Source organism: Sarcophilus harrisii, chromosome 4 (assembly GCF_902635505.1).
Source record: "Sarcophilus harrisii chromosome 4, mSarHar1.11, whole genome shotgun sequence".
Lineage (NCBI taxonomy): Eukaryota > Metazoa > Chordata > Mammalia > Dasyuromorphia > Dasyuridae > Sarcophilus > Sarcophilus harrisii.
The window spans coordinates 352,489,307-352,510,793 of record NC_045429.1 but is presented as its reverse complement, the minus strand read 5'-3'; the positions used below and the strand labels follow the sequence as shown (position 1 = coordinate 352,510,793).

General features: G+C 37.7%; 1 protein-coding gene across 13 annotated transcripts in view; it reads left to right on the top strand.

Moving 5' to 3' along the window:
- Positions 1 to 21,487, top strand: part of BCAS3 (BCAS3 microtubule associated cell migration factor) — a 794,545-nt gene that overhangs the window by 464,017 nt on the left and 309,041 nt on the right. Inside the window, exon 25 of one of the 13 annotated variants that reach the window (XM_023502122.2) lies at positions 13,131 to 16,597. The exons of the other annotated variants lie outside the window; for them this stretch is intronic. Coding sequence (XP_023357890.1) covers positions 13,131 to 13,138 — 8 coding nt within the window. The 3' untranslated portion in view covers positions 13,139 to 16,597. Of the gene's footprint in view, positions 1 to 13,130; positions 16,598 to 21,487 lie in introns of those variants that run through there. 13 annotated transcript variants of the gene reach the window in all.

Below are 21,487 nucleotides of genomic sequence, written 5' to 3'. Positions count from 1 at the left end.
ACGTAAATGATTTCTGTATTCAGAAATGACTACCATGTCTTTAGATAAACCTGAAAAACCTAGGTTATGGTTTGCAATCCTTTCTGATCTATTGATGGAACTTTTTTGACTTGTGAGTACTGCTTCTGCTTGTAGTAATGTTAAATCCATCGCATCCAATTTAAGTATTTGTTACCCTGGAAAAGTTAGCTTCCCTCCAACACTTTTCAGTGCCATTTTTTCTTTCATGTAGCATGATCCTTAAAACACAACTCTTGAGATTCCTTTATTTGTGGAGTAGACAACATGAATGAAGAGATTGCTGCTTTTAACCAAAATTCCATTTTGCTTTTCTAGAGCTAGCCTCCGACATGATTTGTTTCCTATTGAATAATTTCATGATATAAAAAGAACAGAGCACTCTGATTCCCAGAAACCCAGTGTTCTACAATCTATTATCAAGGGTTGACTGGTGTGGCTTTTGCCATTTTAGGTAGTTTGCCCATTGTATCAGGCCCCAAGGAAAATGCCAGCTTGGGACATGCTGTGGTTGTTTGTTTGTTTGTTTTAATAACTTAGTTATCTTTTGCATGAGACTGAGCTGTAGGAATGAGTGAGGCTGGAATAAATTTTGTTACTTTAAGCCAAAAATTCTCATTGGAGGAATGCCAAGAAGTTGGTAATGTCAGTCCAGTTTAGTGGCTTATCTTTTTTACACACAGAGTAGCCTTGTGGGACATGGTAGGGATGGTTTTTATTGAATGTCGGTCTAAACCTTAAAGGTAGCACATTTTCCTTTGCTGGACCAAGCAAATCAGAAAGACCACAGCTATTTTGTAAAGGCTCAGTGTTAAAATTGTAGAGTTTAAATTGTAGAGAACTCTGAGGGCTGTACTTAGGACTGGAATTGGGCTTCTCTGGTTAGTAATCTTTTCACAAGACTAGATTATAAGGTTTTGAAGAAAGAATGATTTGCTAGTTGGGACTGGAAAAGTTCTTGGTTCTTTTATCTTCCTGTTTCCCTTAGGCTAGAGAATACAATAAGCTTTCCCACTGAGCCCTCTGGTAGTCTTTAAACCATTCCACACAACTTTGATCCTTGTCCAAAAGAGACTCCCTCCCATGGCTGTAGGAATGGCTTATACCTAGTCTGAAAGGGCCTCCCAAAAGACTACTGATTTCAGTCTCCTAAACAGCCAGATTTCCCCAGCTGTACAAAGCCCAAATCCAGTCTCCCAACTTGACAGCTAACTGCTATCTTGGGGCAAAAAACAGCAGAACGTAAAGGGACTGTGACTAGGTAATAGTTGAAAACGGGTAAGAAAAAGGCCTAGATAGACTCGTAGGAGGCCCGGTCGAGTGTTGTCCCATTACAAGAATTGTGACTAGCCTGGGGGAATTAAGGGAAGAAAGGATTGAGGGAAGACAGATTGAAATAGACACAACCAACTATGTGCCATGAAACTCACACCAGGCAAATATCATGATGCGATCCTCTTGTTGAACTTCTTAACTCCCCCAAGGGTATCTCCTCTTCAGCCTCAGATAAAAAGAGGCAGGCTTGAGCATCTGTCCTGGTCTCAGCAGCTGTGACCAACATGACAAGTAGAAGGAAACATCCCAGGTCAGGATGAAATGGACCATATGTCTCCCAGTACCCAGAGAAACCAGAGCCATGTCCTGACGGCTGTGCGTGGTTCAGCATCAGAGAACGCACAGGGCTTGTTTCCATTCTAGCTGATAATTTTCTTTTCACACTTTGAGGCAGTATTAACTTTTTAATGTGCTCTCGGTGTGCACGTTTGCTTTTTAATTCAGGGGAAGAGGTTGAAGAAAAACAACACTGAGCTTTCTAAGAAAGAACCCAACATAGGAGCTACATTGGGCTGTGACCAGCAGCCCCATTTGGGAAAGCCCAATCCACTATGGATCTTACAAGAAGTTGTAACATCTCTTCCTTGGGAACTGATCCAGTTACACTGGGAATCCACCAGATGGGAATCTTAATATACCGTGGTCCATCCATTCGAATTAGATTGGCTCCAGGAGTCAAGCCTGATTGAATTGGATCCCATGGGAAATGGAGATGAACTAAAGGTATGTACAGTATTCTTATCAGATCTGAATGGTGGTCTGGACTGTGAGGAATAGGAATAAGAGAGAAAACCCTTCTTCTGCTTCCATTTTGATATGGCCTTCTCTGTCACTTGACCAAAATGGAAAAATAGAATAAAGCCCAATTTGATAGGATTTTCTTAAGAGCAAGTAGAGCTGAACCATCCAAAACTGATATGTTTCCTGCTTATAAAATTTCTGAAATGTTTCTCCTTCTACCCTCATCTTCAAAGTAGGCTGATTCAAAATTAGCTTCTACTACATTTTGCTTTTTAATAACTCAGAGTTCTCTCAATAACTCTCAAAATAGGGCAAGTTGAATTGTATTGCAACAAGTTGCCATATAAAGATGATCAGAATTTAGAACTGGCTGGCTGCTATGTCCATCAGATGAATAGTTAGAAAGTGCAAAATCTGGAGTTTATGCAACCTAAAGTTGGAGGGAGGAACCATGGAACTGTTCTGCTCAGGTTACACACAGTATGTGCCCTGTTAATCCCCAAAATGTTCTTTTTTGACTTGGTCTCATTTTCTGTACTGATCATTTGTACAGATGAATAGGACTGCTAAGCTCTCTGAGTCTCAGTTTCTTAATCTGTAAGATAGGTATAACAAATATCTCGATACCTACTTCACATGGTTGTTGTGAAGATAGTTGTAAACCTAAAGGTAGTATACAAATGTATTGATATTTTTGTTGTAAATTATCTCAATTCCTTTCCTTGGCCTACTTTTATTATTTTAAAAATGCTTTTCATGTAATAATAATTTTAAATGTGTTATTTTTACTTTTATAGACTAGTCCACACTGTGTCACTTAGACTAGAGAAGTGCAGGGGCTACTCATAGATTTAGTCCCACTTTGATTTGCATTGGAGAGAGACCTGCTCTGTTTTCAACCTAGGTCAGTTCACCCTTTCTGAGGCATCCACCTATCCCTACCTCTCCAGGTACTCATCCTATTAATGTGTAACTTTGACACATGATCAGCTTAGTCTTCGGGAGCTTAGAACTTCCAAGCATAGAAGATCTGCCAGCTTCAGCCTTCATAGTAGCAGAGATTCCAGATGGATGCCACCATGTGCCCAGTTCTTTTTTAATTTTTTCAAGAAACTTTCTCTGACTAGTTGGAAGAGAGAGTGACTCTATCTATACCTAGAAAAATCTAGCTCTTACAAATGTGTGTTTGACCACTTAGGCTCTCCCCGTTTTCCATTCTCAATAAAATTCTTCCTGGTTGCCATTACATTCCTCCTATTTGACCTAGAAATCGCCCTCCTCCTACCACTACCCTGAGCCATCCAACTATCAACTACCAATACCAAATACATTTTGAGCTCCTTTACATCTAAACATGCAGTTCCTTGTATTTCCCTTTCACCTTTACTATATATATATATATATATATATATATATATATATACATATTTATATATATATATACACCATTTTTCTTAACTAAGATTGCTGACCCCTAAATGGACTTCACATGGTTGGCCAGAAGCAGCCTGTCTGTCTGAACTTGATAACCATTCTCATTGTTGACTCTATCATACAGTATCACAAAAGGTAGAAAACGCTTGTTCCCTGACCTTCTATTTAAAGGGACATTGACAAACTTACTTATGATCAAAGGATTGGATTCACAGCTCACCTGGCCATCATAGCAGTTCTGCTGCTGTTGCTGACTCTGAAAGTCCTTACCTCTTAAACATCACACATTTATTTTCAGCTGGGAAAGCCACTATCAATTCAGATAATGGTTTCTCCAGCTGAAAAAGGCTTTGCTCTAACGGATGGTGATTGCCCAAGGTCACACATATTTTCCATCTACTTGTGGGGGAAAATGTAAACAGTAGGAGATTGGTACATCAGTGGTTGAAACCCACACTTTAAGTACAGTTTTTGTGATTTGTGTGCAGAGTGATTGTATTTCCTTTAGACATTTTAGTGATTGCTTTTTCAAAGCGTGAATTAAAGCTTAAAACTAAGCTGGAAACATGCTGATTCTAATTGGACCTGACACCTTGATCTTCTATCATGGAGCAGCATATGAGTTGGGATTCCCAATGGGCCCTTGTACAATACAATATTTATTACTGTAAAGATCTAAAAGCTCTTAGCCACTGTGCAACTTACAAGATCCCAAAATCCCATCTTTTTGACTTCTGTTTTCACATGTTAAGAAGATTCTGCTTTGTTTTGCACAATATAGTCAGAAGTTGATTGTTTAGATTCCTAAGTAATTATTTCTATGATATTTATTTGGTTTTTCTTTCCAATTAATGTTCTGGCCTAAAAGAAGCTATTTCTGATGGGTAGATTGGAAAAATAAGAGAAGTTCTGGGTTCAGATAGATTCTTTTACAGTTCAGCAGTATCAGGATAATTTTGGTCAGGTCTTTATATGCCTCAGATTTTTTATTGATTATGAAGCCATGAATAATTGTGTTCTCTAAATATCTTTTAAAATAGCAAAATGGAATTGAGTTTGATGCCTTCTTTGATTGACTCATAGAGTCATAACTCTAGAGCTGAAAGTGACCTTAAGAGTTCATCTAGTCCAAACCCTTCTTATAAGGAAAGTGAGACCCAGGGAGAACTTTTGCTGCAACAGAAATGACCATTCTGGAGCCTATCTTAGCATTAAAACCTCACTTTCTTCAAAAGGAGAATCCTTTATATCATAATTTTTTTTTATCAGAGATATGTGTGATAAGAAAAAAGGGATAAACCATGTGTGTGCAGGTGTGTAAAATAAGAGACAATAAATGGGGAAGGTTGCATTAGTATCACACTGAAATATTGGAGATGGGGGTGGGGGAAAGGCACAAGAGGCATGTCCCCAACATGTAATATAGATCCTCTGTGAATAGTTTTCAGGAAAAAATGAATAAGAATTGTACAATATAAGGAATTCATGAAAGTTTTCAGTTTTCTTGGAGATATAAGTATCTTTATCATTAAAATTAGACCATGGATGAGAAAAATTGACCCTAATATTTAGACCACAATTTTTTTCTTTCTTTATCCAGTTCTGTTAATTATTCCTCATCCATGCCTCAGTTTTCTCCTCAATAAAATGGGGATGCTAACATTTTCAGAATAGGGAAGGATTAGGAAATTTGACTTGAAAAAGAGTACAGAATGTGAACCATGAATCTTGTGTCTTCAAGGGTTTTCAATTCACAGCTTTGTAGGGTTTTTATGAAAGACTTCTTTTTAGGAGAAAAAACCTGCCGGGGACAGTACCCCATAGACCTGATTAGCTGAACACTGAAAAAAACAGAAGTAATGGCAAGAAAGATTCAGGGCATCTGATTGTTGACAAAACAGATGGCTGTTGACAGGCCATGAGTCTCTAGAATGTTCTCTCAATTGAAGTTGTTTCTCCAGAGATTTTAAGAAAAGAGGACTCAGTTCAGGATGAAATCCTGATAGGATAGATGATTTTTAAAATTCCTTTGAAGTAGAAGGAACTCAAAATTCCAAACATGGCATCCATATCACTCCTAATAAAGAATGACAAACATTTTTGGGAGGCCTGGAATGGGGAACTACAGGTTTGGAGTTTTGAAGGTAGCAGCACTTGATTGAAAATCTGGAATACTTTGCTATAGTCTTGACTTTTCTACTTAAATGACTGTGCATGATCAAGATCCTTCACCTGGGGCCTCTTCTTTCTGTTAAATGAAGAAATTGGACCAGTTGATCTCTAAAGCCACTTGTGACTCTAATTCCATGGTTCTAGGATTTGGTGTCAACAAGGTAGAATTGTTGTAGTAAAGGGAAGTAGCCTTGACATTCAATCCTTATAAGGGAATGTGTGGAACAATATAGCTGATAAAAATTGCTCTTAACTCAGAGTTTAATAACAATTCCAAGTGCTTCAAGTGGCTCTGAGCATCCTTTTAAAGGGATTTTAATTTGAGGACTAAGAAAACGAAAGGTTTCCCACCGAAATCTTACTACATTTTTGATACAAAAAAAGTAACCTTTATGTGATGATCACACATAGATTAGATTCTTTCTTCCTTTTTTTTTTGCTTACTTTCTTCTTCAAAAAAGAGTAGATTGTCTTCTTTCCTCTGCCATATTTGTTTTTTATTTTCATGTAACTACTATTTTCCTCAGACTATAAAGGGAGAAATGGAGCCATTTGCTTTGTCAAAGGAACAAACAGTACTAGTGATGATTGGAGAGTCTCAAAGCTTACTGCTTTTACTTGTTTTCTGTCAGACTCTCTGCTTCCTTTGACTCTTTCATTCTTTCCAGTTCTCTTGTTTTCATGCGCCTATACTGATGGAGTACAGCAGTGGCTCTTCCTGTGCTGTTGACATTGTAGATGTGTCAGCATTTTCATAACTGCCCCTTTTTGTACTGAGGAGTGGGGATGGTAAACTCGTCTGTAATAATGTGTTCTTGGCAGAAATAGAGCAGAAAGGACTCAGCCTGGGTGAGACCATTTCTTAGGTTTTAGGAATGCCAGAGCTTCCCTATAGGAGGCCCCCCATCTCCCCAAGTACCACAGTTAGTGGTTTCAGCTCTTGTTGACCCTTTTTCAAAGCTAAGTTTTATAGCCTATTAGTGCAATGTGGGAACTTGTTTGTTTTGTTTTGTTTTTCCTGATTCTTTAGGTGGGGTTAAAAAGCATTCTGAAAATTTATGCTGGCTCATTTAGAAAAGTTTTCATTTATTTCACTTAGGCAGTTGGGTTTTTGCAGAAATTCCAGGAGCTTGGGTGGGCTTAGTGTTCACCCATTGCCTACTTTACCAAGTTGTAATAGTTTTGGAGTACCATTCCAAGATGTTAGGAGGCAAACCGTTTAAGGAAGATGTCCAATTATTTTAAAGAAATCTAGAAAAGCATTTTTATCAATGAGAACCAAACAGAAGGGGAAGGTACTCTGACTTTTTGTGCAGAGCCTATGCCTCATTTTAGAGACAGAAGTCTCTTGAATAATAGTACTCCTTTGTGGGAGGAAACCTAGGGTGCCGAGATTCATGCTTTTAATGGAAACACAATTCAAGGAGTAAAAGTAGCTCTCAGCTCAGAAACATTAGGGACTGCAGCTCTAGGAGTCTTCCCCATCCCTGGATCAAGGGCTTAGTATCCTTGCCAAATCTATTAGGTCTTTCATTGCTGCCCACACCAGAAGGAAGTGGTATATCATAGGCAGCCATCCCAGCAAACTATGTGAACTCTTTGGGGGCAGAGTGAGCAATGATCTGCCATAGAAAACCAAGCTGTGCCATCAGCCTAGGAGAAGACAGAAGTCAGGGAAAGTTGTGAAGTTTTCATTATGAAAGACCACATGATACATACTTGAGGTAGCCTTCCGGCCTTGTCTTGGCTGGCTGTGGCTTTTAAGAGAACTGTATCCGTGCCTCGACCACTTTCGTCCCTTTATTTTTATGAGAACAAAAAGTGAATTAGGTGCCATTTAAAAACTCCCCACTTAACGTTTATTGAAAGCAGCATTGCGGTAGGCAGAACACTTCAGAAGGCTATCTTGTGCCAGTCACAATTTCATCCCAGGTAATTTTTCCCCTGACTTTGGGTCTTTCTTCTCTCACTAACTTTGCTACCTCAGACTTTTGCCTCCTTCTCGCCAAATGATCAAATGAGAATGTAGAGGAGTAGTCCCATTTCACTTGTGAGGCTTTCAATAATGTGTATTCAGTATTAGTATAATGGAGCTAAGGAACGGCATCTGAAAAAAACCCACAACCATGCTAAAAGGATTGAAAATCTAGCAGATGAAGGGAAAGGGACCTGTATGTGCACGAATGTTTGTGGCAGCCCTTTTTGTAGTGGCTAAAAACTGGAAACTGAATGGATGTCCATCAGTTGGAGAATGGTTGAATAAATTGTGGTATATGAAAATTATGGAATATTACTGTTCTGTAAGAAATGACCAACAGGATAATTTCAGAAAGGCCTGGAGAGACTTACACGAACTGATGCTGAGTGAAATGAGCAGGACCAGAAGATCATTATATACTTCAACAACAATACTAGATGATGACCAGTTCTGATGAATCAGGCCATCCTCAGCAACGAGATCAACCAAATCATTTCTAATGGAGCAGTAATGAACTGAACTAGCTATGCCCAGAAAAAGAACTCTGGGAGATGACTAAAAACCATTACATTGAATTCCCAATCCCTATATTTATGCACACCTGCATTTTTGATTTCCTTCACAAGCTAATTGTACAATATTTCAGAGTCTGATTCTTTTTGTACAGCAAAATAACGTTTTGGTCATGTATACTTATTGTGTATCTAATTTATATTTTAATGTATTTAACATCTACTGGTCATCCTGCCATCTAGGGGGGGGGGGTGGGGGGGGAAAGAAGTGAAAAATTGGAACAAGAGGTTTGGCAATTGTTAATGCTGTAAAGTTACCCATGTATATATCCTGTAAATAAAAGGCTATTAAATAAAATAAAATAAAATAAAAAAAAAATAAAAGGTATTTGTGCCCACTATGGCACAGCATCTTATGACCTCAAAAAAAAAAAAAAAGAAAAAAAAAGAAAATCTAGCAGATGGCAGCTCACTCCTTGCCACCCACCTCCCTCCTTTCCTTGTTCCCAGAGAGCAGAGAACCAAAGGGTGACTGAATGGGAAAGAAAAGTTTCAGGATTGAAAGGGACAGGAGATACATTGGGCAATGTTCTGTGGGAGTCTCAGCATCCTAACTAAAGCCCTTATAGTTGTTCCATGTTGCCATTGAAAGAGTACATTCTTTTGTAGTGTCAAGAAACTGGAAACTGAGTGGATGCTCATCAGTTGGAGAATGGCTGAATAAATTATGGTATATGAATGTTATGGAATATTACTGTTCTGTAAGAAATAATCAGGAGGATGATTTTAGAGAGGACTGGAAAGACTTAGATGAACTGATGCTAAGTGAAGTGAATAGAACCAAGAGATCATTGTACACAGCAACAACAGTATTATAGGATAAACAATTCTGATGCGGCTCTTTTCATTAAAGAGATAATTCAGGCCAGTTCCAATGATCTTGTGATGAAAAGAGCCATCTGCAACCCAGAGAGAGGACTGTGGAGACTAAATGTGGATTACATCATAGTATTTTCATATTTTGTTGTTGTTGTTTGCTTGCTTTTTGTTTTCTTTCTTTTTTTTATCCTTTTTGATCTGATGGTTGATCTTGTGCTTAATGATAATTGTGGAAATATATGTAGAAGGGAGAAAAAAATTGGAACATAAGCTCTGGTGAAGGTTGAAAACTATATCGCATATATTTTGAAAATAAAAAAGCTTTAAAAAAAAAAGAAAGGATAGTCTAAAATAAATTTTTAAAAGTACTATTCATCATGGAATATACTTCAGTGTGGTTTTTAGGACTCAGTCTTCCTTCATAATGCTTTGTTAATATTAATGAATAATTATTCATCTAAATAAGTGTGTTGAATTGGTAAGGAGGGAGGGGTATAGACAAAAGCCAATAGCAGATAATGAGACCTTCTTGTAGAGTCTAGTAGCGTATTAGATGGGCTACAATCTAATCCTGTTTGATCATCAGCACTTTATAAACTTTCTCTACCCTTGGGAGACTTGTAAGCATAACTATCCCCATATCTCAAGGAAAGGGAGGAAACTGACAAGTTAAGTGACTTGCCCCAAGGCCAGGAAGCAAAATGGGAGCTGAGCTGGGATTAAAAGTCTGCAAGTTCTGACTCCCAGCCAGGTGTCAACTCCCAGAGTCAGCCCTGGCCACATGGCTGCTGACAAGTCAAGAGACCCCTTTGGAGCCCAGGACTGTATTTGAGCTTAGCTCTTTCACGTCCTAAAAATAATTTAACTTTAGTTTTAGAATTAGTTATTCTTGTGAATTTGGACATGGAAGTGTATTTTTACCACCAAAAACCTATGAAAAATTCACTATCATATAAGTTTACAGCTTCCTTCTGATTTGTGTCTACAGCACAGGAAAAGCATCTCAGATGTATTATGTATTTTATAACAGAATGTGTGTATATATTTAAATTTTTTATATATCTTGCTTGCTTTCTCTTTAGTTTCAGATAGTATTTGAGGGTACCAATTTCAGGAAAACATCTATTAAAAACAAAACTTAAAATTTCATGCACAATAAACTAAACTGAATTTCAGCTGGTTTTTTTCATTGGTTATGATTTCACCTCCAGTCTTAGCCATCTTAATGGACTTGGGTTACAAGAAACAAAAAAGGTAAAAACAGTGAAGCACTGTTGACCACAGAAACTTCTTATGCTGCAAATGTGATTGTTCATATCATAGGGTGCTTTATAGGGTTCTTTGATCTAGCCAGAACTGTTACAAGTGTATGCCCCTACCTAGTCCTAAGGGTTATTTTGTTCATTAGTTGTTGCATAACAGGGTTACTAAATCAGTTTCATCTTTACCAAAATTCAATGAATAAACCTCATGAGAGTCTACTTTCTATCAAGTATTAATTTTTCAAGTTTTAAAAATTATTTCGCATAGCTAGCTATTGTCAAATAATATATTTTGATGAACCTGTTATCTCTGTAACATAAACAAACCCATCACTGGTGGATAATAAAACTCATGAATTTCTTTTCATCCTGTATGATTCTTCTCTATTCTCCCATGGATTTCTACAGAGAAGTTGCTTGTCAGATTTAAAGTTGTGATATAATGTCAATCAGTGGACAACTGCCTGCTCAAAATAGTCCCAAGAAACAGCAGAATGATAAGTGATGAGAACAGACCCAATATGGGCTTGTGCTTGTAATCTAAAACTGATTAACCCCTCCACATTGAACACCCAATGGTGTTAGGGGTGGGGGAGAGAGAGACAGACAGACAGACAGAGAGAGAAGGAGGGAGGGAGGCAGGGAAGGAGGGAGAGAGACAGAGACAGAAAGAGAGACAGAGACAGAGAGACAGAGGGAGAGGGAGAAGGAGAGGGAGAGGAAGAAGGAAAGAGGGAAAGGGAGAGATGAATGAAAGGCCCTATCCATGTCCCATAGAAAAAAAGGGAAACATTCTCTCAAATGTCTCTAATGGTGTCAAGATCTGGTATTCCTGTGCCTCCAATGGGACTCTCAAAGAGGGAGAAGTCCTGTCCGGTGGGCCTGGGAGTACTAAGTGGTAATTGTTATACAGGGCATTTCTCTCTGACCTGTGAGAAAGATTTGTGACCATACAGGAAGGATGTGTCATGATCTTTCCTGTAGCCCTTATTATTTCTAATGTTGCTCCTGTTCATGATGACTATTTTGAAGTGCAAAGATCTGGCATTATCACCACATGGACACTATCATTCAGATGAGAGATTTGATCCTTCCATGGCTAAGTGGAGGAAGCCTAGAATTTCTGCTCTTCATTCTTTAATTCAGTCCCTCTTTTAAGAGGTTTTGTTTTGTTTTAATTTTTTTAAATTTTGATGATTTTATTTTATATTAAAGTAAGTTTTGATAGAGATATCCTTTGTATATTTTATCACCATACTTTCCCCCAGTATCCCTCCTTCCAGAGAGCCACCCCTATAACAGTATTTTAAACACTAAAAATACTGATTGGTATTTTGAAAAAAATAAAAAATATGGGCATTGTGCAATACCTATAAACCTTTGACCTCTACAAAGAGGTAGGGATGAGGAGTGTGTGTATGTGTGTTTGCTGTGTTTCTGTTTTAGGTTTTTTTTCCCCCCCCCTTCATTGTTATTTAGTCATTTTTCAGTCATGTCCAACTCTTTGTGGCCCCATTATGGTTTTCCTGGCAATGATATTATACTATTTTACTATTTCCTTCTCCAGCTCATTTTTATAGATTAAAAAAAACTGTGGCAAATGGGGTTTGCTCAGTGACTTGCCCAGGGTCACATATTTACTAAATGTCTTAAAGCCAGATCTGAACTCAGGAAAATGAGTCTTCCTGACTGTAAGTCTGGCACTTTTGTACTGTGCCATCTACCTTCTCCTTTCTTCCTTTAGTTCTGCCTATATAAGGCTTATTGAATCTCTAATGTCAAAGTTGACCAGTAAGTACTGTAAAATCATTTAAATAAGTCATATAGAAGGCTTTAAGGACTTCACCACTAAGGAGTTGGACTGAGATAGGAGCAATATCCTCCTTTCTTTGCTCTTAAACAAGTTAGGTTAGTTTTTCCTTTAAAAAGTCCTTAAGACTTGATTGGCTCAGGGAATTAAAATCTCAGATTAGTGATATCATTTCTATCATCACCTGATTCCAAACAGCCCTGAAAAGCTCCAGGTGCTCCTTGATGCTTGGCTGGCAGACCAGAATGAGCAACTCAAGAGGCAGGAAAGCTTCACTCAACTAAATTAACTCAGTGTGCTCAGTGTTTTTGCTTATGAATAAGCACCTCATTTCATTCCAATATTGAACTACCAAATATGAACTACCAAATATAAACTACCAAGTGACTGGCCTGTGTCAAGTTTAGTCAAGACTAGAGGCTTTATTCTAGTTCTGTTAGTATTTCACTCAACTGTTCATCCCTTTTCCCTCATTCTTGATACATGGCTAGCCAATATCATCTTCGACTCATACACATACTTGGTAATGTAGCATTATTTGAAGAAATTAGTTTTAAAGTGATAGGTTAGTTTTAGTTTTGTTGTTTGGAGGGGCTTGTTGTTTGTTTTGCGTCTTGTTTTTTGTCGGGGACTGATTCAGGATTTCTACATAAATAATATTTTTACTGGAGGTCTGACAAAGAGAAATGTATTCAAAAAATGAATAAAAATTATTCTTAGGCATTTTTAATGTGCAAAGTACAGCACATTATAGTTGGATATGCAAGTAAAAAAGTGGAGCTAGTCTCTGCTCTCAGCTCATATCCTAATGGAAGAGACAACCTTGTCTGAAGATTTCAGCTGCAAATCAGAAGGAAAAATCCCATAATTCTCAAGGTAGAGTGAAAATACATACGGCAGTACAGCTTCTTTAATTGTAATCATTTCTGATTATGATGATTAAACTATTTGATAATTTTAAGGATTTTGATAAGAATTTTCTTTCCCAGGTCTTTAGTGGCCATGGTTCCTGAGAAGAGATGGACTGCAGCACCTATTGAAGCAGTTGCTATTTCACACCTCTGCAAAGGGTGCTTCCTGGGAGGATGGATCTGAGCCTGGCCACTACTCCCAGAGCTTTAGGGTTAGCTGTTCATCAGTGGTGGTTTGTCAGCAGTTTGTGTTGGTGATGGCAATTCAGAGAGCACATCGTGCACAGAGATTGCCTTCCTTAAATGACTGGCGCTGACCTGGAAGCAGGAGTGATGGTTCCCCAAGCATTTGGGTGGGAGTTACTGGGCTGTCTTAAGGTGTGATAAGAGATCATGAGTAAAATGGATTTAATTTGACTTTTCTGGCCCATGCCATCTCCTGTGTGTCCCTCCAGTTTGTGTGCTGCACCAGCTAGTCTGTCGGCCTTCCTTGTAGGGGACATACATGTATAGACTTTCCTAAATTCATCTCTCCTCCCCACTATCCACTCACACTGTGGCTTCCCTAGTTCAGTCAGGACGAGGATAGTGTGATTGCAGATGACGGTTACTTCCTCGCTCCAGCCATGTCCTCTGTGCCTTTAAAAACTCTAGTGATGAGATCAGTGACCAGAACTAGCACAGAAAATTGGGCTTAGGGTAGGCCTCAGCAATCATACCTGTACTGAGTGTCCAAATTTACTCTCAAATCAGCCTTGTCATTCATGATGTGAAAGTAATAGAATAATAGCAACAAAAATAAATGTGCCATTTATATAGTGTTTGAAGGTTTGCAAGATACTCTACAAATATTTGTTTCATTTTATCTTCATGACAGTCAAAAGGGAAAGGAAGATAAGTGCTATTATTATCCACATTTTATGGATGAGGAAACAGAGACATAACCTGTCCAGGTTCATAGATCTTTCTGACTGGAGAGCCAGTGCTCTATCCATGGTACCACCTCCCTTCTTAAATAGTGATTAAGACAAATTCAGTTGGTGGGAGAATTAATTAAGAAAATAGCTACTCAGACAGGAAAGAGTCTAATTTTTTAAGTCTTAGGGTAAAACCTTACTTGGTCTGCCCTAGTTAAAGTTCTACACATTACTCAGGGATATGACAGTGAGGCACATTACCCTCAGGGTAGGTATTTTCAACCTGGAGTCTATGGATGTTTTTATGAAAAATAATTTCAATGATTATCACAATAGAGTTTCCTTAGTGATCCTATGTATTTTACTTTATGCCTTTAAAAACCTTATTCTGAGAAAGTACAGGCTGCCAAAAGGGTCCATGACACACAAAAAAGTTAAGAACTCCTACCCCTAGGCTATGGGTTGGTCCAGTTTTGCTGCTAAGTATGTATTTCCTATTTTGGTCATGACTATTAATTGTGAATGTTGCTGCTAGTGGAGTACTTTAAAGTTACATGTTCTGTTGCTTTCAGACCGGCCTCTTTGAATATCCCTGGAGGGCTGGTTAACTAGGGGATTGGAGCCTGTGGATTCTAACTATGGAGTGGTGGCAAATGACAGTATTAATATATTCCTTTTTCTGGGGAGAAATTCCAAAATGCTTTATAAGTGTTATCTCACATGTATTCCAAACACCAAGAGGAAAGTAGGAGTTAGAATATAGCTTTTAAAGGAGAAAAAACTCTCTTGGAAAAAATTGATGAAACTATAATAGGGCCAACCCTAAATCCTGAGTGCTCTTATCTTGATTTTTTCACCAGTCTAAGCAGAAAAGGATAATAAAACCTACCAGAGAAAACTGAATCTACTTTAAAGGAGAAGAACATTTCTTAATATGCTTTCTCTCCTGCATATACACCCACACACAGTGCACGCACATATGCACCTTCATACATTAAGAATGTACATTATTTGTTTTTCTCATTGGATCCAGTGTATCTTGTCTTGCAGAAATGTTGCAAAATATCTGCATTTTAAAATTTTTAAAAATTAGCCTTCAAATCGATGGAGTCTACTCAGTCTGTCATTTACTCAGCACATACTCTCTCTTTATATTTTTTAAATGGTTGCATGGTTGGTTGGGAGTCTCCCGATACAACACTTCATGCTAAACAAAGTTGACAGTTTAGTGATGTGGAAGCCATTATCTCACCTTTGTGCCTCCATAGCTAAGGCCTCTTGCCTTTTTCTATTTCATAATAAATAACATTAGCATTAAAGAACTTTTTAACACCTATTGGAAACATTAAATAACCAGGATTTCTTCAGACCTTTTATGTAAGATATTTTAAAAATGAATGCAGTAACATTTGGATTCCCTTCATTTTTTTTCAAAGTTTATTATTTGCTTCAGCCTGGCTGGAGAAAAATGTTCATTCATTCCCAATGTTTTTGAGATGGGAAAATGTGTTTGCTGGAAACTGTTCCATATTTGAGAATAAAGACTCCAGTGACTTTTTCACCCCAAGGAGGATTCTAAAGAACCTTCCTCATCTCTTACTTGTCTTCCTGTGGTTCTAAAGCCAGACAGCAAGCCCTGAGTTATTTTTTTTTATTATTATTTTTGTCCAGACACCAGCTTTTAAATAGAGGTGAGACTTAACTTAAAAATATTCTTTCTGCCTTTGGCTGGAATAAGTGATGAAGATGGAGGAGCTTCTTCAGACATGGTACCACAAGGGAGATAGCTGGGTACAGGCATTTTCACACATCTGCTAAGGCACAGAGCACAAGACAAGCATTAGTGCTCAGCAATGTGATGTGGATTTGGGATGAACTTTACTGAATTTTGGTGGGTTAGGACAAATGTTATCTTGTTCCCATATGTTTTTTCAGAATCTTGAAAGTGTGCACATTTGGTTGATATGTTAGGATACTTCTCCTCCTTTCCATCCCTTCTTCTCTCCTCTCCTCCCTTTTCTTTTTCAGATTCACATATAATAAAATCTGGCTAGAACAGGTAGGAACAGTGAAGTTCACAAATCCTGTGGACTTAGTCTTTTCTCTGACCTTATTATTTTATACTCTTTTGCCACAAAAAGGATCACTTGTTGATTTCAAATCAGTTAAGATTTCAGGAAACCTCTCGTGTACTGCCTTCCACCCTATTCCACCTCATTTTATTAGTACCTTTCCTTAGTTGGACATATTTTCTACAGGTGGTTTGTTTGATGATTATGTTGTGGGGAAAACATCGTCATGATTCTTAAATTTTTTTATGTCTTCAAGTTAGGAAGGAATCCAAAGCCCTTTTTTCCTTTGATTGTCAACTCTGTATTTAAATAAGAACTATTAATTAAACAAGTATTAAGCTGTTTCTCCCATCTCCACAAAGAGGTCCAAATGGAGAATAGGATCTGACCAGGTTCATGTTGATTACACGCTATAACAGGAAGAAACCTATAGAATTGAAGAGTAAAGGAAAATGACAATCCAGAATTATTTCATTGTTAAAGACATGAAGTACCTTGCTATACCCTGTGTTTTTCTTTTTTTTTTTTCTTATAGCTTTTTTTGACAGAATATATATGCATGGGTAATTTTTCAACATCGTCCCTTGCAGTCACTTCTGTTCCAACTTTTCCTTTCCTTCCCTCCACCCCCTTCCCTAGATAGCAGGCAGTCTCATACATATTAAACATTTTAAAAGTATATCTTAAATACAATATATGTGTATATATTTATACAGTTCTCTTGTTGCACAAGAAAAATTGGATTCGGAAGGTAAAAATAAACTGTGAAGAAAAACAAAAATGTAAGCAGTCCACATTCATTTCCCAGTGTTCTTTCTTTGGGTGTAGCTGGTTCTGTTCATTACTGATCAATTGGAACTGAATTGAATCTTCTCATTGCTGAAGATAACCACTTTCATCAGAATTGATCCTCATATAGTATTGTTGTTGAAGTGTTTAATGATCTCCTGGTTCTGCTCATTTCACCCAGCATCAGTTCATGTAAGTCTCTCCAAGCCTCTCTGTATTCATCCTGCTGGTCATTTCTTACAGAACAATAATATTCCATGACATTCATATATCACAATTTCTTCAGCCATTCTCCAATTGATGGGCATCCATTCATTTTCCAGTTTCTAGCCCCTACAAACAGGGCTGCCACAAACATATTGGCACATATAGGTCCCTTTGCCTTCCTTAATATCTCTTTGGGATATAAGCCCAGGAGTAACACTGCTGGATCAAAGGGTATGCACAGTTTGATAACTTTTGGGGTATAGTTCCAAATTGCTCTTCAGAATGGTTGGATCCGTTCACAACTCCACCAACAATGCATCAGTGTCCCAGTTTTCCCACATCCCCTCCAACATTCATCATTATTTTTTCCTTTCATCTTAGCCAATCTGAGAGGTGTGTAGTGGTATCTCAGAGTTGTTTTAATTTGCATTTCTCTGATCAATAATGATTTGGAACACCCTTTCATATGAATAGAAATAGTTTCAATTTCATCATCTGAAAATTGCCTGTTCATATCCTTTGACCATTTATCAATTGGAGAATGGCTTGATTTCTTATAAATTAGAGTCAATTCTCTATATATTTTGTGAATTCTTATCCCAAAAGTTGGGATTTTGGGGTTTGTCAAACACTAGATTGCTACTATTTTGTCCTGTGAACCTAACCTGTTCCACTGATCATCTAGTCTATTTCTTAAGCAATATCCAAATGGTTTTGATGACTGCTGCTTTATAATATAGTTTTAGATCTAGTACAGCTATAACCTGTGTTTTTCAACCAAGATATTAATTGTTATGAGCTACCAGATAGAAAAAACAGGTCTATAATAGATACATAATTGGGTATTTGTACCCGTTTGTATTGTGATGGAAGTTACAATAGTTATTAGAGGATACATACATGGTTTCATAGGATAAGTCATTACATTATCAGAGTTTAAATCTTTTAAAGCTGCTTTTCTTTTTTCTTAAAACAGATTTTGAATGTAAAAATGGGTAAAAAGGAAAGCCAATTGACGTAAATGATGAAGGATAATCAAGGAACAGATTAAATAGAAAGATAGTAAATTCAGTTTTGGACCTTTTGAGTTTGAGATGTCAGTGGGAGATCTAGTTAGAGATATGCTTTGGAGAGAAAGGTAGTATTTCTCACTGCTGTTATCCATATTACTTTCCATACCAAAAATCATCACTAAGTAGTGACAGATATATACCTAATATGGAAAATGGCTACCATTCTTTAAAAATCAGTGCTAGTTTTTGGTTTTGTGAAATACCCCCAAAAAAGAATATTTTCATATTTATCGAACACAAAAAGTACTCAAAAAACTGAATTTCCATCTCAAGCCACTTGCTTTTAAAATCTATTTCTCTCTCTCTCTCTCACATTCTTTCAGAAGTATTTGCTTCTGATGCATCCTTCACATACTTTAATATGTATTTTACTTGTTCCTTCTTCCTTCTGAACTTGTGGGATTATTATTCCTAATCACCTTCTATCTTGAAACATACTCTCTCTATGTGTAAAAATCCATTTAGTAGTCATGTTAAAAAATATATCTCTTTTGTCAGGAAGTGAGTGACATTGTAAGTCCTGTAGCCCTGAGAGCTTTTCAGCTGTAGACTGATCTGGAGGATAGGACTGGGATCCTGGTGGCCTAACTGAGCATCCTTTGCTGAATCCTCTTCTTCCTTTTATGTTCTTCAAGGATTCCTTAAGGTTTCATCTTTGTTCTTCTTCTTTTTTTGTCCTAAACTCTTCTTTGGAAATCTCATTCACATAGTTTCATAGGATAAATCATTACATTATCAGAGTTTAAATCTTTCAAAGCTGCTTTTCTTTTTTCTTAAAAAAAAATTTATTTATTTCTTCCAATAGTTTTTTTCCAAATACATGTAACGATAGTTTTCAACATTCATTTTTGTAAAACTTTATACTCCAAATTTTTCTCCCCTCCCACCCCCACAACCACACTCCCCAAGAGAGCAAGCAATCTCATATAGGTTAAATATGTGCCATCCTTCTAAACATATTTTATATTTGTCATGTTGTTGGTCAGGAAAGTGACCAAAAGGGGAGAAGAAAACTACAAGAAAGAAAAAACAAACAAAAAAGTGATGCTTCTATCCACATTGAGTCTCCATAGTTCTCTCTGGATGCAATTGGCATTTTCTATCACAAGTCTATTGGAACTGCCTTGAATCACCAAATTGTTGAGAAGAGCCAAGTCCACTACAGTTATCATCAGCACATAGTTGTTACTATGTACATATTCTCCCAATTAGGCTCACTTCACTCAAAGCTTCTTTTCTTCACATTTCTCCTGTCCTCATTTAAAGTGTCCTGGTTTTGGTCTTTTCGCTATGCATCAGTTTATGCTACCTAGGATTTTCTGACATTTTATCATTTCTTAAAATGCAAATTTTCTATTACGTTTATATAGCATGCTTTTTTCATCCATTCTCAATACCTGAGACATTTTAAAGTAACACCTTATAGTCGCCTTTGTTTCTCCTCTCCCCTCTCTTTAATACCCCTTCAGAATCAAAAAGTTTATTTTGCTGGTAACTTTTTTCTCCCCTATATTATCCTCCCTTAAATTCTTCCCCACCCCATCCTTGCTTGTTTCCCTGTTAAGTTTGATTTCTGCATGAAACTCTGTATGTGTCTATCCTTATTTAGTTCATTTTAGATAAGAGTAAGGCTCATCTGATGCCTACTTCCCCCAGACACACCCTTTCCCCATATTCTTCTCATTTACCTCACTTGTGAGAAATAGAGAGTTTCACTTTTTTCTTTCTCCTTTCTGCATTAGTTTATTCCTTTTACTCTCTTTTCTAGTCCCTTAGAACACAATCTATATTCCTCTGGGTTTGGGTTTTTTCATTTTAATTTCCTTAGTAACCTTGGTTCTTCTTACCTTATTAGAAGATTAGCACTAGTTTATCATATCTTCCAATTGTTCCAATTAATTAATTTATTTAGTTTTCTTTGGACTCATGTTTATATTTCAGTTTATCTGGTTAGCTTCGGTCTCTTCATCAGAAATAATTGAAAGTTCATTCTTCTTTTTCATGAACCTTGAAAAAAGATTTTTTTTTAAAGGTTTACAGGATAAGTTATTGCTTGTTATAATTTGATATGTTTTTTTTAATATTATATTCCCAAGCTCTTTTATTAATGTAGTATATATAGGCAGATATAACAACAACAACAAAATCTAAAATTTATATAGCACTTAACTGTGTGCCAAGTACTGTATTAAACATTTTACAGATATTATTACAGTTGATCCCACAACAACTTGGGAGATAGGTGCTATTATTATTAGACTGAGATTAAGTGGCTTGCCCAAAGCTCTCATAGTTAGTAAATGCCTGAGGCAGGATTGAACTCCATCCTCTGTACCACTTAGCTGTTATAGGCTTTGCTACTTTAGCCAGGCCATAGAGTGGGTAGTGTGCTGGCTCTGGAGTCAGGAAGACATGAGTTCAAATGGGACCTCAGACACAGTGTAACCCTGGACAAGTCACTTAACCCTGTTCACCTCAGTTTTTCATCTATAAAATGAACTGGGAAACCATTCCAGGATCCTTACTAAGAAAACTCCAAATATGATATCCAGAAGAGCTGGACAGGACTGAAAAGAATGAACAACACTTCCTTTCCCTTGATCATTTCATCAGCTTCCATGGATTTAATTACCATCTCAATGCTAATGATTCCCACATTTACTTATCCATTCCTAATCCTTCTGCTGACTTCCAATCTTATATCTTTAACTGTCCTTCAGACATCTAAATGGATGTCCAGGAGACATCTTGAATTCAATATGTCCCAGACTGAATCCATTATCCTTCTATTTCCCCTCAAGTACCTCCCCCCACACACCTTTCCTACTGACACTGAGGAAGACCCCATCTTCCCAGTTCTCCTGGCTCACAAGCTCAGAGTCACCCCGGACTTCTCATCATTTTGGGCCCCCGCCCCTTCCCAGATACACCCAGGCCTGCTCATTTCACCTGGGTGACTAACTTCTTCTTTCCCTGATAATGACCTGGCTCTGGCAGCCCTCATCACTTGGCGTCCAGACCATTGGCAGCTGTTGGTGAGTCTGCCTGCCCAAGCTTCTCCCCACCCGTCCATTCTCTCACCACAGTATTCCCCGCCAGCCCGGGGCGTCCATGTTCAGTAACACCCAGGGGCTCTCCCTTCTGGGTGCCAGTCAAACCGCCCACCTCTCTTCCAGTCCTTTTAAACCTGATCCTCCCACGTGCCCTTTGGTGCTGCTCCCGAGGTCAGCCCCTCTCTCCTGTGTCAGGACAGTCTGTTTCTGGGCTGCCACAAACTAACAAGTAGTAACAAGGTGATTGCTACTTTCCTGGGTTTTCTCTGGAGAGCCTGCCAGTGTGTCTGGTTTTCTTACTCTGTACTCTTACTCTTAAGATCC